The sequence below is a fragment of the Saccopteryx leptura genome, chromosome 4, assembly GCF_036850995.1.
Source record: "Saccopteryx leptura isolate mSacLep1 chromosome 4, mSacLep1_pri_phased_curated, whole genome shotgun sequence".
Classification (NCBI taxonomy): domain Eukaryota; kingdom Metazoa; phylum Chordata; class Mammalia; order Chiroptera; family Emballonuridae; genus Saccopteryx; species Saccopteryx leptura.
In genome coordinates this window covers 199,891,060-199,908,915 of record NC_089506.1, presented here as the reverse complement: position 1 = coordinate 199,908,915, position 17,856 = coordinate 199,891,060, and the positions used below count along the sequence as shown (strand labels likewise).

General features: G+C 47.2%; 1 protein-coding gene across 1 annotated transcript in view; it reads left to right on the top strand.

Moving 5' to 3' along the window:
- Positions 1-17,856, top strand: part of XYLT1 (xylosyltransferase 1) — a 332,499-nt gene that overhangs the window by 276,175 nt on the left and 38,468 nt on the right. The window contains exon 6 of the mRNA XM_066382542.1: positions 6,063-6,143. Within this exon, the coding sequence (XP_066238639.1) occupies positions 6,063-6,143 (81 nt within the window). The remainder of the gene's footprint in view (positions 1-6,062; positions 6,144-17,856) is intronic.

The window sequence follows — 17,856 nt, the reverse complement described above, 5'->3', positions numbered from 1 at the left end:
GGGTATCTGGCTACGCCCATCCCACAGAATTCTGTGCAGCCATTAAAAGGATGAGGTTTACCTTTACGTGCTTATTAGGCAGGCCAGCAGGATCTATCATTACCTAAAGGAGCCAGGTGCATGCATGTAATAAAAAATGGATGTGAGTATAATAGCATCTACTTCAGAGGGTGGCCAGGAGGAATAAGTGGACTAATAAATGCTTAGAATGGCGTCTGGGCTCCATAGTCGGCACTCAAGTGTTAGATGTCGGTACTGTCGTTGCTGTTGCTGTCATTTAATTCTCTGACTGTAACCTCAGTTTTCATGATCATAATTTTAAAAGCACAGGAGAGGGTTACCGTTGGCCCTCCCTCCATCATGGTTTTCTGTACATGTTAGCTCATCATAAAAGGATGGAGTGTGACATTTCTCCTGCGGTCACACATTTCTCAGCAGATCGATATGCCTGGAGTCACCAACTCATCTCAGTTTGCCTAGGACTGTCTGATGTTAAAACTTAAAATTCCATGTCCTGAGCATCCCCTCAGGCCTGGGCCAACCAGGACCATTGGCCACCCTACCTGTGCCCCTGGTAGCCAAGTTGCTTTAAGAGTTATACAGACAAGTAGTCGTTACTGCTTTTCACATGGCACAGGGGAAAAAAAAAACCACATAAAAATGGTATGCCTGCATGAAATATTATTCAGTTTTAATAAAAAGGAAGGAAATGCGGATGAACCCTAAGGACATGATGCTGAGTGGAAAAAGCCAGACACAGAAGGACAAATACTGTATGATTCCACTTGATGAGGAACCTAGAGCTTGACTCCTGTCTGGATCTGACTGTTCATAGAGACAAAGTAGAACGGTGGCTGTCAGGAGCTTGGGGTGGGATTTGACTGTTCATAGAGACAGAAAGTAGAACGGTGGCTGTCAGGAGCTTGGGGCGGGGAGGATGTAAGGAGTTGTTATTTAATGAGTTCAGAGTTTCAGTTCTGCAAGAGGAAAAGAGGTTTGGCAATGGATGGTTGGTGACGGCGGCCCAACACTGTGAATGTAGTTAACCCGACTGAACGGTATACTTGAAGATGGTTGGGACGGCAAGTTTTATGTTATGTGTATTTCAGCACAATTTAAAATTCGAGGGGAAAAAAGGTACATCAGCTATCACAAATACTGTTGCTTAGGGTGAAGTTAAAGTGGTGTGTAAATTGAATGCATGTATGACATAACTACACAGATGGTGCACTTGTAGTAGAAACTGGGGAAACACGGATACAGAATATTCCAAGCTCAGGTGGAAGGCGCCTCCTGGACCCTCCCCGCCCTTCACCAGGCCGGTCCCACTTCTGGCATTCGCCACCCCTCAGGCACATTTCTGCTCCACAGACGGCCCACCCACCACACCTCGGAGGACTACATTGGCCCCTCTGGGGTCTGTGCACACGGGCAGCATCCGGGGCCTGAGGTCCTAAATCCTGGTATTCACAGAAACTCTGTGTGTGACTGTCGCCTGGCGCTGTCAGCCTTCACGATTAGTCGATTAGTTGTGAGCACCGCAGGCAGATTCTTCTCAGCACCCTGTGTTGGAGGAGACCCGGGCCCTGAGTGTGCTGGGCAGGAGGGTCCCAGAGAAGAGGAGTTGGCCCTGTGTTGGGCTTTTTCCTAGTGGGGGCTAAGCAGGCTCCGTCCTCTCCTCACCCAGTCACACACTGCCGGCAGACAGGCATGGCAGTGCCTGAGCTGGGCACTGGGGTGAGGGCGTGTGGGGGGAGGACCAGAGAGCTGATCCGTGCCCCTTCCAGTGTGTCTTCAGCCCAGAGCCATGATGCATAGGAGACACACGCGATGGCCCAGTGGCCCTCTGGGAGATAGTGCCTAACCGTGACACCAGCGGGGAGACCCTGGACAAGTCCCTTGTAAGAAGCATTTCCAAGCCATTCTCTGCAGAATATCCCGTAGGTGTGACACACAGAAAGCCTTCCGGGTTCAAATACGCCGGGTCCTTACACTGCTGTCCCCAGTTCAAAATGTCTTCAGCTACTGGTGTTCAAAACGGCAATATAATAACACTATTAGTAAGTAACAGGCAACATTTATCAAAGGCTTATGATATGCCAGGTGCTCCTGCACAAATCTTACGTGCATTGTTTTATTTAATACTCCCAACACGTGAGGCTTATAGAGATGAAAGGAACATGCTCCAAGTCTGGGCTCCCAGGAAGAGACTGTGGGGAGAAGAGGAAGAAGGAAAGAGGGAGAATTAACCACCGATATCCATACTTGACTTAAAGCCGCACTTCTTAAGCTTTCAAGGGCAGACGCCTCACCTGGGAATCTTGTTAAAAAGCAGATTTTAACTCAGTAGGTCTTGGGTGGAGGTTGAGGTACAGCGTCTGACCGCAGGGGGGCTGGTGCTCTGGTGGCAAAGACCTGACTCTGAAGAAGGAGACGTCGGAGCACCTGTCGCCCTTCTCCTGCACCTGGAGTGGATCTCATTCATTCATTCGCCCCCTCACTCATTTCTCCACACCTTCATCGGTAGACGTGGTCTGATGGTTGCAATCCTTCCTGCTTCTTCATTTTACTAAAATGGGTGACTTCTCTGAGTCTCAGCTGCCCTTCCGTAAAATGGGAATAAAATTCACACTTGATAGCATCTTTGTGAAAACTCGGTGCGATAAAATGCGGCAAAGGTCAGCCGCAGGGCCTAGGCCAGGTGGACTCTCCGTAAGTGGGCATGAAGCTTCTTTCATTACTCACGTAATTGTTGCTTTCAACCCGTATTCCTGTATGGTTTTAATACATTTATTTTAATATTTATGTATTTTAATAAAAACATGCTGGCCCTGGCCGGTTGGCTCAGTGGATAGAGTGTCGGCTTAGTGTCTGGATGTCCCAGGTTCGATTCCTGGTCAGAGCACACAGAAGAAGCAACCATCTGCTTCTCCCCTCGCCCTCTCCCCTTTCTCTCCCTCTTCCTCTCCTACAGCCTGTGGCTCGACTGGTTTGAGCCTTGGCCTTGGGCACTGAGGACAGCTAGGTTGGTCCGAGTGTCAGCCTCAGGCACTAAAAATAGCTTGGTTGATTTGAGCATCGACCTCAAACATGGATTGCCAGGTGGATCCCTGTTGGGGTGTATGCAGAAGTCTGTCTCACTATCTTCCGTCCTCTCACTTAAAAAGACAAAACAAAACGTGTTTATTAAAACAAAGATATCCCAGTGGCTCCAAAGGGTACCATGATGGACCCCAGAGTCACCAACATGAATCCAAGGAACTGATGTAGATGAAGAGACCTATCTTCTAGTACTTCCTGTAAACGGTTCAGAGAAATTGGTGAGGAGGCAGACATAAATGAGGAGCCGTGGGAGCCACTTGGCAAATGACTCCACCAGAAAGAGTGAGTGAGAAATGTGTGTGAGGGGAAGAGAGAGAGACTGGAACTGGGTAAAGTGTCAACAGATCGCAAGCTGTTAATTATCTGGAGAGAACTAAATATTATGTAGGCAATTATCGACAGGCGTCTGAAAGCAACAATAGGAAAACTTGGTCCCCAGCCGAATTCCATCTCTCCGCGGAGTGGGCTGAGGAGACAGGGTATAGCATTCAGAGCAGGCTTTTTATGCACAGGGAGAGCGAGGGGGCCGGGGCCCCAGGGAGAGGGGACCGGCAGGGGACACAGCCCTCGGCTTTGAAAAGCGGCTTTGCCCACAAGCTCTAGGCCTGGAATCCCCAGCCCTCTCCCCGTCCACCCTCCCTCCCCCAACATGTCATCTTTTGAGAGGATTTCATGTGGAAGCATCGCTAAGTAAATTCGCTAAATGCCCATTCATCCCCGTCAGATGGGGACGTGGTGAAGCAGTAAATGTGAAAATGGCTCCAGCTCAGGGCCCTGAAAGGGCTTCCTGGGGTTGCCAAGTGGAGCTGCAGCCGCTGACCCTGGGAGGCCAGAGGCCTCAAGTGCGGAGAGGGGGGGTGTCTAGGAGGCCCAGCCCGGCCCCTTCAATCCTCTCACTGAGGCCCCTGTTTATTATTCCTGCTGCTGGGGACCTATTCAGAGGTTAACTTGTCCCCGTATTCATCGGGACGACAATAATGAACTGTCGCAGAGAGTAACGAGAGGGTTGGTGAATAACATCTGCTAAGATGTGTAGATGGTTTGGAGGCAGTTAACACCTCTCCCAGCAACTTCCAGAGGCCTTGTGCCCACGAGCTGCCGTAACTTGGCAGGGGGCACGCGTGGGCTTTACCTTGCAGCCAGCGTGTGGGGTTTGTCCGCAGGGGAGACGCACCAGCATTGTGCGGACACGTGGGGCGAGCCTTTGTCTGCATCCCCAGAGTTCACCTCTGCGAGCACCAGGCCGGGCTTAGCGTTCTGTGTGCGTGCCGGATTTAGCTCGTTGCCGACGCAGGGGGGTTTTCTGGAGCCTGCCGCCTGCTAGAACGGCTGGTTTTGAAGTGGTGTTTATTTCAGTAATAAGATGGGACGTCGGCAGTGCTCATCCTCACTGCAGCATCTCCTCGTAACTGCTCTGTGCCCCCTCCGCTGGAATTAGGAGTTGGTCAACATGAGTCATCCAATCACAGAACGAGGCCTTGGAGTGGCGCGACTGCAGGGAGTTGCAGAGAAATGAGGGAGCGGTGAGGGGTGGGGATGGCTCAGACCAGGGGCGGGAGGCAGAAAGAGTAGAGTGGCTTGTGCTTATTGTACACCTGCTACGTGCCCTTTCAACCCACCCAGTGATCATTCAGAATATGTGAATGGAGAGCCCTTTGTGAGCGGGGCAGCCGGGCAAGTTCAGAGAAGGTACATGGCTTACCCTTGGACACACAGGGCTGGGTCAGGGGAGAATTTAGAATCTGTCTCCAGATTCTTCTGCTTCTTGAGCCCAGGCATCACCTTCTAAGGTACGCACCTGTCTCCCAAAGCTCTCTCCTCCACTCTATTCCCAGAAATGTTCGTCTTTTCCACTGCCTTCACGTAAGTACCTCCCAGTTTGAAACGACGTTAACCCTTTCTTCCTATATATTATAAAAATCTCTTGAGTGGAGAGAGAATCCTGATGATGAAGGAGCTGTCACTTCAGCACCATTTACCTGTTTGGGTTTATTCAGTGGAAGAGGCGACTGCATGTCTGGCATATGGAGACCCGTGTGACTGCCTTTTAAAATACTGTCACAGCTGTATGCGCAAGCTGATTAGCTGTGACTACACTGCTAGTGCCGAGATTGATGGTGATAAATTTGGGATAACAATGCTGGGAACGATGTCACTCGTTTGTGTCGTACTTTATCTTTTTTAAAGCTCTCTCAATCAGTTGCCCAGTGGTTATTGAGAACTTGGTATTCATTCATTCATTGATTCATTCATTTCTCAAAATATACTCGAAAGAGTCAGTTCTAACGCATCACACTTTGAGTCATTTATTCATCCAGCATGCATTAATGTAGCTCCTACTACGTGCTAGTGATGAACAAGGGTGACTAGGGTCTGTCTTCATGGAACTTACCTCCTAATGTAAGGAAGTGCATCACCTTCAGATGGTGATAAGGTTGTGAAGTAAATAGAGTTATATGAGAAAAGCAGAGAGGGGGGTGAGGGCCCTATGTTAGGTTGGGTGGCCATAAAAAGGCATCTCTGATGAGATGACATTTGAAAGGGGACCTGAATAACAACAGCAAGCTAGTGATGGGAAGGTACAGGACAGGATTTGCCACACCCAGCAAGTGCAAAGGCCCTGAAGTTGCTACATATTTGGCATTGAGCTACTGATGACTTAGTATTTGCCAAGCCCAGGGCTGGGCACTGAAGATTCCAAAATAAATAAGATTCTATGCTTATCCTCGAGTGGTTCACAGTATATGGAGCATAATAGGAGACAAGCACACGAGCAGTGTGTTTTAATATAACATGTTAAAGCCAGTGGTTGTGACCCATGAAAGAAGACAACTTTATCAGCCAGCGTGTTCAAGGAAGAGGGACCCTGTTTTCTATGACATGACAAAGAATGGAGCCAAGACTCAACTGCTCCATTATCTCTGGAAGAGCCTGACTTTCCTCCTTGTTTATTTCCACAGGACAAATGACCAGCTGGTGGCATTTCTCTCCCGATACCGAGATATGAATTTCTTGAAGTCACACGGCCGAGACAATGCAAGGTAATAAATACATCCTCCCCTGTTATTATACAACATGGAAACTAAAATCTGAGTGATCGTTTTGGGGCTTCCTTCTAGGGTGGTTTTAGTGCAGCTAGAAAAAAGTTGAGGATGGGAGAAAGGCAGGCACGATGGGCCTCGCCCCTTCCATGTAAGATCTGAAGTGGTCCTTCCTGTCAGCCAAGGACCGAGATCATCGGAAATGTTTCTCACCATGTCATTAAACCTTACACCTTTTGTCCAAGTACTTTTGTGAGTCCATTACTTTGAGGTAAGTAGGGCCTCCGTTGTCAATTCCCATTTTATTGGTGGGAAAACTGAGGACTATAGTTTGTGATGTCCTCAATCAACCATTTGGTCAGTCAATCATTCAACAAATATTTGCCGAATGCCGAGGCTGCCAGGCACCCTTCTGACTATGAAGAAGACAAAGTTCTCACTCTCATAGAGTTTACTTTCCAGTGGAGAAGAGTCTCATGCCAGCGTGGAGTGGAGCTCAAGTATTCTGACTCCAGCCCTGTGCGCTAGTCATTGCCTCACTTAGCTGCCCAGGACTTTGGCAGGGATTCGAGGCACCCAAAGCCCAATTAGACCCATTGCACTTCCCTCATTAAAGAGAGCAATGCCAAATAGCATCACTACTGTCCAGCTTTGAGCTGGGTCCAAATCTCCATGGCCAGAGATCAACTGGAAGGGATACAGTCTTGAGCGCCCCCTGTAGGAGATATCCCATGATCAGCTCCACCTGCCGGGTGTAAAATACCATTAAAATTCAGCCCAGGGTCACTCTTCACATTTTAGAGCCTTTTCCTAGAGTTGACCTCAGGCACAACCCGGCAGCTCACAGGGTCATTTTAGCTTGTTAACCTGTTTTGATTGGCCTGCGTGTTGGTTTTGTTTCTGCTGTGTTTAATATAGGCGCTTTATCTGAAAATTAATAGCCCCATTTAAAAATAGCAATATTTCTCATGACAATCCAGATTTCCAGTTCATCTTAAGAGATAAGAAGGCCCACTGACTCGAAGCCTGACTTTCCTCATGGCGGTTACCCACCGGCTCTCAGATAATGCCGCGTCTTCCGGATCTCTGGAGGTCCCCCCCGCCCCCCTTCCATACCTGGCCCTGCTGGCACTCCAGTCTGTGATCTCAGTTCTAGGTGTTCTCTGCCGCTGCTGATGGAGGCGTGGCTTTGGCTGGCTCTGGGACTTCGTTTGCCCAGTTATCCACAGCAGGGAGGGACAAAAGAAACGGTGGGCTCCACTTCCTGAGCTTTTGAGTGGCAACCCCAGAGTCTCTGTATTGCATCACCTCCCTGCTGTTGAACTTTGATTTTATCCAGCTGTATATGTATAGATTGTTCCTGCCCTATTGGCAGCCTGCAGTCTTTATGGATGAAAAGAGCCCAGATGTGAAGATGCTCTGTAAATCGGCACACATTAGCAACGCATGTTCCAGCCACTAAGGGTGGACAATGAAGAAGAATTACAGCCACTGTGTGTTGTGTTCCTAAGTGCCCATTGCTCTGTGGGACCCTTTTCATGCAGGAAAGGGTCCCAGTTTCATTCATTTATCCACTCAATGCAAAAATAAGAATTAGTATTTTCAGTTGGCAGGGAAAAGGGGGGGGGGGTCCTTGGGAACTCAAATGATTTCCCTCTCCAAATTCACACAACTGGAAACTGCTAGAAGTTGACCCCAGGTATCTGGCCCCAAAGCCCATGGGTATGAGGTAGAGCTGAACAAAAGTCCATGGAGGTGGTTAGTCATCCAAACTGGCCCACACTTCCACGTCCCCACTCTCAGGTAGAGAACGAAGACCCTTTCCCTCTAGGTAACCTTGTCGTACATGTTTGGATGCAGGTAAAGTTACACGATGAGAACAGAGCCATTGTAAGTTGAGAGACGTGTCCGAATTCCGTCCACCCTGCTATTCTTGTTGCAGCCTAGTCAGCATTTATTCTCTGACTACGATTTACAGGCACTGTGCTAGGAAGTGGGTGTAGAGGTTAAAATCATGGGCTTTGAGGTCACACCTCTTGGGTTGGAGTTTTGCTCTACCATGTCCTAGCTGTGTTGCGTTGGACAGGTGACTTAATCTCTCTGAGCCTTTTCCCTTACCCATACAATGGAAATACTAATAGACCTACACTTGCGGGATTGTTGGGAAACCCGAATGAGATGCTGCATAAAAAACATTTGACTCATAGCAAATGCCCGGTGATAGTGGTGGTGGTAAAGATGATGATGGTGTTGCCATGATAAGTGTAGGACTAAAATATTGCTGTTGGGAGAAAGAAGTAGATGGTATATGGGCCAGAGTTGTGCCTCGGGGTGTGTGAGTTTACCGTGTGTAATTGATGTGCATTGATTGGTATTTGTCAAGTGGTACCCAAGTCACATGGGACAGGATAAAGGCTCAGGCTAAGGAGAAGTTGCCTACATCTCCTTCTAAAACCCTAAAATCCCAAGACACAAATTTCAATACTCATCTATGAATCCTTGGCTGAGATTCTCTCACTGGATGAATTAAGGCCAGTCATTTAGTTTTAATTTAACAGTAACATGAACCAACATATCATCATCTGCCACTCTCTCGCTGCCTCACAGGCTATAGAAACAAGCTGAGCCACTCCCTGTCTTCTGGTGTCTATCACCGTGTGCAGAGTTTAGCTCTGGGTCCTCTGCTGGTGATGTGTTAGGAAGGACAGTTCGGTGAGAAGTGACAGAAATCCAGCTAATAATGGGGCTTAGAGAGTAAACAAAGTTGTTGGATAATGCAACTAAAATATCAGTATCTAAAAAATAATAATAATAAAATATCAGTATCTGACTTCAGACATGGCTATTCAATCAAACAGTTCAAATGATATTATCAAGCCCTGATTCTTAGTGCTCTCATTATTTTTTGGTTGTTTAATTTTTAAAAATTATTTCTGGAGACGATGAAAGTAAAACAAACACATCCCATCAAATAACCAAGTACTTCCCTGGCAGGAATTTTAAAATTGTGATCTAACATCATATTGGTTTCGGGTATACATCATAATGATTTGATACGTGCATATAGTGCAAAATGTCTAGGTTACATTCATCGTTACACACACTAATTTTTTTTTTTTCTTGCAATGCGAACCTTTAAGATCTACTCTCTTAGCAAATTTGGTTGGTTTTAATTTTGTGGCTCCAGATGGTGACCCTTCCCAACTTATTAGCCTCATTTCACAGACAAGGAAATAGGCTCCGAGAAGAGAAGGAAGTATATAGCTTTAGCTCACACAGCGAGGACAGGCCCAGGACTCAGACCCAGGTGACTGTGTCCCCGGAGCTCAGCATCCCTGCGTGGTGAGGCCTCTCTGTTCTGGTCCTGCTTTCCTCTAACGAGCTGGCTGGCTTTGAGACAGCCTGCTTCTCTGGGCTTCATTTTCTCCCTTCAAAAAACAAGGGGGAAGAACAAGATGGCCCCTTCCCGTTCTGATGTTTCTGGACCAGTTCTTATACAAGACATTGTGACAGAAGCAGGGGGCTTAAAAGACGAAGCGGTGGGTAGGGACAAAAGCAAGCAGTGAGACACGAAATAGGCCACAGGGTGCTTGGTTTTTAATTCCACGTGGTTCCTAATAGCCGTGTTGACCTTCTGTCCCCATCTCCAGCCTTTAGCAGCCAATCTGACTTTCAGCTCCTGCTGCGAGGAGATGGTATAAAGACAAGCTAGTATTTTAATATTTTAATATTTTGCTGCCAAATTGGTCCTGACTGTTCCTGTAATTAAAAGAAGGGGAGTTTTGTGTTCACTGTTTCTCCTTGCTTTTCTCCAGAAACAAAGTAACTAGATATATTGAAAGACACATGGGACAATTATCGTTTTCCCAGGGAGCCTCGGCAGGGCTAGTGGAAGCAAGCACCCTAAAGTCTACTCGCAGCCCCGATAGGCAGGTCTTTGCAGACGTCCCCAGGAGCTCCCCACTTCTACTTAGGGAGCATCGGAGAAGTTCCCAAATCTCTGCAGCCTGATTCGGTCCCAATGTGCAGGGACAGTCCCCTTGGAGGGAGATGGAGAGGAAACATTTTCCTCAGCCAGAACAGGGTTTTCTCTGGGACTTTTCCTGCCTTGGTAAACTGAAGTTCCCTGCCTAATTCAAGGTCGCCAAGGCCTCGGTGCTTAGCTCCGGGGTGCAGTGGAGGGAGGTGATAAAAGCGTGAGCTCTGGAGTTCAGCCAGCTCAGCCACGTGACAGCCGTGACTTTGACTCCCCATACCTCCGTTCCCTCATCTTTATAAAATCTGGACAGAGACGTCGGAATTACGGAGGACTGAGTTTCCTCAGTGACCACAGGGAAAGCACGCTGTCTCATACTGGCCTCCCTTGGCAGTTGTTAGCCCATTGCAGATTTGAGTACAGCTGAGGCTCGGAGAGGGGCTTTCACATGCTCAATTCTATAGCTAGTGAATGGCGCAGCTGTGGTTGGAACCGGTTCCGTCTGACTTTTAATGCCCGGGTTCTTGTACCACACCAGAATCTGAGAGGACCCGTTGTTTTAAGTTCTTGGGGTGAAGAGGTGAAAAGAGTAACATTCTGATGACTTTAAGCAAAATCATTTTTCAGATGAGTGGGGGAGGGAAAGCAGGTCCTTCGCCTACTTTCTAGAGTCAGCCTCTCCCAAAGTGAGTTTGTGGTCCAGCTGTGATGTGTGACACGATCCGGGGCGGTTCACAAAGGGCAGACTGGGCAAGGTGTGGGTAGTGACCGAATGTGCATCAACAAAAATGTATATAATCAGCCCACCTAAGCCCATGACTTCATGGATATTAAACCTAGAATAAGACTAAGTTAAAACATTAAGGGAATTCTCATACGGCTACTACGTAAGTCGGTTTCAAGAAAAACATTAAGAGAATTCTCAAAAGCTTACTACATTAAGCACGTAGCAGGGCACTTAAGAACCCAAGCTCTGGACCCTGATTGCAGAATTCACATGCTAACCGCTCACTAGGTGTGTGACCAAGTTACACCAACCACCTGTGTGTCGGTTGTCTCATCTGTAAAATGGAAATGATGATAATAAAACCAACTGCACAGAGTTGTTGTAAGAATTAAATGGATGTATGGATAAGCTTTTGGGACAGGTCGTTGGGTATATTAAGTTGATGATGGTGGTGGTGACGAGGATTGAGAAAAGTCTTGATGATGGTATGCAAATTATTAACATTTTAGAAACGCTTTCTAAAGCTTGTAGGGAAACAACCAGCATTTCAAATGTAAGAAGGCCAGGTCCCAGCCCCCACGTATGGCAGCTCCTTCTCTCTGACACCAAACCGATCTTCAGACCCAAACTTCCCTTGATGAATAAACAGGCAGCTATTTAACCAAAAGTTGGCAAATCCATCGAGAACCTGGCCAGGAACCTCCTCCAAGCAAATCTGCTTTCAGAAAGCCCTTTGGTGCCAACTTGCTTATCAAGAGAAGGTCTCTCTCCCCAGCTGTCTTGTAGCACCATGATTGATGTGACAAGATAATTAGCATCTCAGCTCTCCAATGGGGAAAGCAGATTGCCTTTCCCTTTAGCTTTTCTTCAACCCAACCAATAAGTTCATCACTGTTTGCATGTTCGCTTTATTTAATTCAATTACGGCAGCCATGTCGAAGTAGCGCTTCGCACTGTGCAGGCTCTCACACGGGGCTGTGGACGCACACCTTCCCATGGCCTCTGCATGGGTTTGTTTTTTGGGGGTCTTTTTGTATTTTTCTGAAGTTGGAAATGGGGAGGCAGTCAGACAGACTCCCGCATGCGCCTGACTGGGATCCACCCGGCATGCCCAACAGGGGACAATGCTCTGCCCATCTGGGGCGTCGCTCTGTTGCAACCAGAGCCACTCTAGCCCCTGAGGCAGAGGCCACAGAGCCATCCTCAGCACCCGGGCCAACTTTGCTCCAATGGAGCTTCGGCTGCGGGAGGGGAAGAGAGAGACAGAGAGGAAGGAGAGGGGGAGGGGTGGAGAAGCAGATGGGCACTTCTCCTGTGTGCCCTGGCCGGGAATCAAACCTGGGACTCCTGCACGCCAGGCCGATGCTCTACCACTGAGCCAATCAGCCAGGGCCTTCACATGGGTTTTGAGGTCAACTTTGGAGCTTTTTTTTTTTCCCAAACAATACATGTCGAGGTAGACAAAAGACAAAAAGGACAATATTTCACAGTGTCAACTCTCTGAGGTAGAGTATGATTTTTATTTTCTCCTTTGTTTTCCTTTTATGTTCCTAGCCTTCTACAAAGCTCATGCATTACTTTTACAATCAGAATGAAAGGCAGTAAACATTGTTTTTGAAAATGTGTGAAATGTGCAAAACCAATTAGCACTCAATGGACCTCTTAGAACTCTTGGAGATGCAAGTTGCTTTGGGCCCTGCGTGCTGTAAAGAGCATGGGCCACCCAGTCAGGAGACTTTGGGTTCCAGGATTTGGGCCCTGGATCTATCTCCTTCCAACCTTGAGTGTCGAACCTAAGTCAACTTTCTTAGCACAGGACAGGTAATAATAGTAACACATGGATAATGTGTTGCAGGGGTCTCCAAACTTTTTACACAGGGGGCCAGTTCACTGTCTCTCAGACTATTGGAGGGCTGCTAAATACAGTGGTCCTCTCACTGACCACCAATGAAAGAGGTGCCCCTTCCAGAAGTGCAGTGGGGGCTGGATAAATGGCCTCAGGGGGCCGCAGTTTGGGGACGCCTGATTGTGTTGTATACGAGGAACTGTCCCGATGCCTTACAGATATTAATTCTTTCAATTCCCACAACAGCCGCACAATGTAAGTCATTATCATGCCCATTTTTCAGATGGGGACACTGAGGCTAGAGAGATGAAACAACACACAGCTCATAAGTGGGAAACAGACTGGAACCCAGGCAGCCCAGCTCGAGTCTGCACTCCTAGCTGCTGCGCTACACTGATTCTCTAAGCATGTTCCTTGTAGAGTTTCCTACCTCGTCCAGGCCACATGTACTTAGGGATGATACATTCCTTCCACCACCCAGGTCAGAGTCTGCCTGTCCTGTGGCTGGTCCACTCCTCAGTGGAGGCTCAGCATGTCCCTGTAGCTCTGACCCTAGCCACCTTGGCCTCTTCGTTCATTTGGATTCCTGCACATGCTGTTCCTTATAAAGCTTATGAGACTTTTCCCCATAGTACTTCACATAACCAAGTCCTTCTCATCAAGCTTAAATGCCACCTCCTCAAAGAAGCCTTCCGCAACAGACTTTACTAATAAGTTCTTGTCTCTTTATTCTCTATCATTGCACTGAAGTTTCTCTGTATAGCACTTATCACAAACATCTAATTATATGTTAATGTTTTGTAGCTTTTTATATCCAGTTATTTATTTATTAGAGGAGTATTATAACCTTGTGGCTAAGAGTATGGAATCCAGAGCCTGACTGCTAAGGTTTGAATTGCACCCTTGCCACTAACCAGCTGTGTGGCTTTGGGAAAATCACTTACCTTCCCTGTGTCTCTATTCCTTCATTTGTGCCCGACCGGGATCCACCCGGCAACCAGGGGGTGATGCTCTGCCCATCACCCTCATAGGCTTGTGATGAAGACTAAAGGAGAGAATACATATTAAGTGTTAGGAGCAGGGCCTAGAAAGTAGCAAGTGCTCAGTAAATGGACAGAAGGGCAGGGGTGATGTCCATTTTATTCACAAGCGCAGTCTCAGTACGTGGACCTCGAGTATTGAAGGTGCTCTCTAGAGCTGCTGAATAAGGGGGCTGCCCCAAGGCCCCTTGTTCTCCCAGGCAGCCGAGGGCAGCAAAGGGCACAGCCCACCCTGGGCCTGAGACAGACAGCCAGAAGGGCCCCTACAGAGCTACCCAACTAGGAACCCGGTGAGCTGAATCCTCGCTGACTCTTCTCATGGAGAGATGGGAGAGTTTTGTTTTCATGGTGCTCAGACAGAATTAGAAGGTTTCCCATGACTTTTTGTCACCTTGACCACCTTAATCATGGGCATTGCTCAACTGAAATAATACCAGGAGGTGGGATGGGGTTCATTGTGGGGGCTTTGGGCTTCTGTCCTTGGTGCTGAAGTGTCGTTACTTTCCAATTCCTGGAAGGTTTCTCCTTAGCCCTGGACGTGCCTCACACATATCTATGCCAAGTCGCAAGAGAGATTGAGTTTTACATTTTCTAGCTTGATAAACGAACAACGTTAAGCATCTTGGTAAACATTTATGGAGCACTTAGTACGTGCTGAGCACTTTGCTAAGCCCTCTCCATGTATCATCTCATTAAAACCTTCACATCAGCTTTGTGAGGCAGCTATTATTCTGATCAGCACTTTCCACATGAGAAACTGAGCCATCATGTATTCCGGTTGCCCAAGGTTAGTGCAGACGCAGGACTTAAATAGAGGACTCTGGCCCCAGAGCCCAAAGCCTGGCCCCTGCATCATCATTCGGCTGTCACATGTGAGCCCATTCACATAGCTGGCTGACTCCATACATTGTAGTTTTCATGCTTTGTCCCATGACTTTATTTTTTTTTAACTAAAATGCTTAGGTTGTGCTTGTGCTAGAAGAGTAATCTGGGTTCGGTGACAGATCACTGGACAGGAAAAGAGAAGAAGAGGAGAGTTTGTTTTATTTTGTTTTGTTTTTCCTAGGCTGTGTGACTTTGGATGACTTAGGATCATCCATCCCTCTGGGTTTCAGTATGTGGGGGTTTTTTTTAATCTGTAGAATTAGTTATATTAGCTGATTGCTAGGATCCCTTCATGCCCAAACAGGCTGTAGAATATGAGGGGCTGAGTCCTTCCTTGCAGAACTCATTATATATAGAACAAGACAGTTCTGGAATAATTTTCTCCTCAGTGACTATACTGAGATTGTAGCTGGGGAATTAACTGAATGGAGGGACTTCCCTATTGTCTGCCTTTTCTGAGATCATTTTCACAGGCTACAGACGCTTTCTGAACTGAACTGTTCTCCCAGGGGCGAGAATCAGGACCCCTGCCCACCTTCCATGTGGTTTCCTTTGATGTTCAGCTGAATAGACCTGGTCCCTGTGGCATCCCAGTAGATCCCTGTTTAGCTATGACTTTGTTCCATATTGTGCCAGTTGAGAAATCTCAGGAAGACAAACTACTCAACTCTGGAAGATGCATCCCAGGAGGTAAAACTGAATGTATGTGATTCCAGGTTTGCCCTTAGGTAGCCTGTTCTGAAAACAGCAGTCCTTGTGAGGTGTTCCGAGACCAGCGGTGAGCCCCTTGGTTCTGCCATTTCTGCACAGTGTCTTTCTGAAGCAGTAGAAGTTCTCAGATCCTTCATTTGGATCCTCTTGGAGGGACCTGAGGTGAATCGGGACTGATGAAGAATGGCATAGTACTTAAAAGCTTGCATTGGATTCATTCAGACCTAGATTCATGACCAGGACTGCTATCTGTGTGGCTTTGGGGAATTGACCTAACCTTCCTGTGACTTAGTTCCTTCATTTGTCAAACGTGTGTTAGAAGAATCAGATACCTGGTTACCTAACCACTGCAAATTCCTGACTTCCTGACAGGCATGGCTGTTACTCTTCCTTTTATTTTTCATTTATTTATTTATTTTTAGATTTTATTTATTCATTTTAGCGAGAGGAGACAGAGAGAGAGAGAGAGAGACAGAGACAGAGACAGAGAGAGAAGGGAGGGAGGAGCAGAAAGCATCAACTCCCATATGTGCCTTGACCAGGGAAGCCCGGGGTTTTGAACCGGCGACCTCAGTGTTCCAGGTCGATGCTTTTACCCACTGTGCCACCGCAGGTCAGGCCCTTTTATTTATTTATCAGTAAGTATTTATTGAGCACCAGCGGTATACTAGGCACTGTTCTAAGCATTAAGGATACAGCAGTGAACAAATATAGACAATAATCTCTTACGTCTAGTAAGGAGAAGTAGACATTAAACTAAATAAATACCTTGTAAATGATGATATTGAAAGTTTAAAATGCTGTGGAGGCCCTGGCCAATGACTCAGGGGATAGAGTGTTGGATCGGCATATGAACATCCCAGGTTTAATTATTGGTCAGAGCACAGAGGAGAAGCAACCCTCTGCTTCTCATCCCCTCTCTTTCCCTCCTCTCTCCCTCTTCCCCTCCCGTAGCCACTGGCTCAAGTGGTTCGAGCGAGGCCCCCGACACTGAGGATAGCTCAGTTGGTGCGATGGCTTCAGCCTCAGGCACTAAAAATAACTTGGCACTCAAGCATCAACCTCAGACAGGGTTGCCAGGTGGATCCCGGTTGAGGTACATGTGGCAGTCTGCCTCTTTGTCTCTCCACTTCTCACCTAAAAAAAAAAAAAAGGCTGTGGAGAAAATGAAGTATGGAAGGATGATCAGGGATGTGAGAGACTGAGGAGGGATGTTATTGCTTTGTAGGTAGTGATGACTGATGGTTGGGTCAGTCCACTGCTTAGGTGAACTGTGCTTACCAACCCTGCACAAGGACCTACGTAGACGTCATCCACTGCATTTTCAGAGCTGACTCAGGAAGTGTCAGGATAGGTGCACAGGGCTCATCTGACAGATGAGGAAATGGGCGTTCAGAGAGGTTAGTAAGTAACCCCCATGTTTCACAGTCTGTGAAAGCAAAGGCAGAATTGGTACCCAGATCCTTGTGGTGTCTGTTCTGTAGTTCCACCTATTGACCCAGTTGCCCCAGGTAACCAAATCGATGGGAAATGAAACTGAAGGAACGAGAGTGTCCTTAGTCACCTTCTGTGTCTGGGGCCCATTGCTACAAATCAACCTGCCTTCCATCCCTCAAGAGAGCCTTGCACGTTTTACTGGTGAGCCAGCCTCTATGACTTACCTTGATTTCCAACCTTTATCTTTTCAAGTTATGGTTAACACACAGGTTGGGGAGCGGGGAAGCAAATCACTTCCTAATCAACTGATTCCTTTCACCTGCTAGATTCCCAGGCTCTGGGTCTCTGCCACCTTCTCCCAGTCCAGACCCAGTTCCTGGGAGCCCCCCTCAACTCAGGAACTTTTCTGAGACCTTGGGAAATCAGTTGTCTCTATTTTTACTCATAATTAACTTAGGCATGTGTTTGCAGTGTATCAGTTTTAGAATGCAGTAAATACAGCAGCCAATCTCCCAGTGCCATGAATATTTCATTCTGGAGATTACTGCATAAATATTGTATTTGGGTATTATGGTCTGGGACATCACATTAAAATTGCAAGACGATGCTATTATCCCATATAATGGAACATAAAATTAAAAGCTGGTGCACGGAAAGGAAATTTTTGCAAGTCTTCACACGTGTGTATCATTTATTTCTCTCTCTGGGTTAGTCTTGGTTACTATGTAAATTCTAATATAAATTATCTAAAATTTAGTGTTGAGCTTGGCTAACTGCACCGACTGGACATCATTGCACAAATTAGCACCAGCCAGCGTCGAGGCAGGATTTAATTTTCCTAAACTCGGCGCTCCTTTTTTTATTTTTTTTCAGAGACAGAGAGAGAGTCAGAGAGAGGGACAGACAGACAGGAACGGAGAGATGAGAAGCATCAATCATTAGTTTCTCGTTGTGCATTGCGACACCTTAGTTGTTCATTGATTGCTTTCTCATATGTGCCTTGACCGCGGGCCTGCAGCAGACCGAGTGACCCCTTGCTCGAGCCAGCGACCTTGGGTCCAAGCTGGTGAGCTTTTGCTCAAACCAGATGA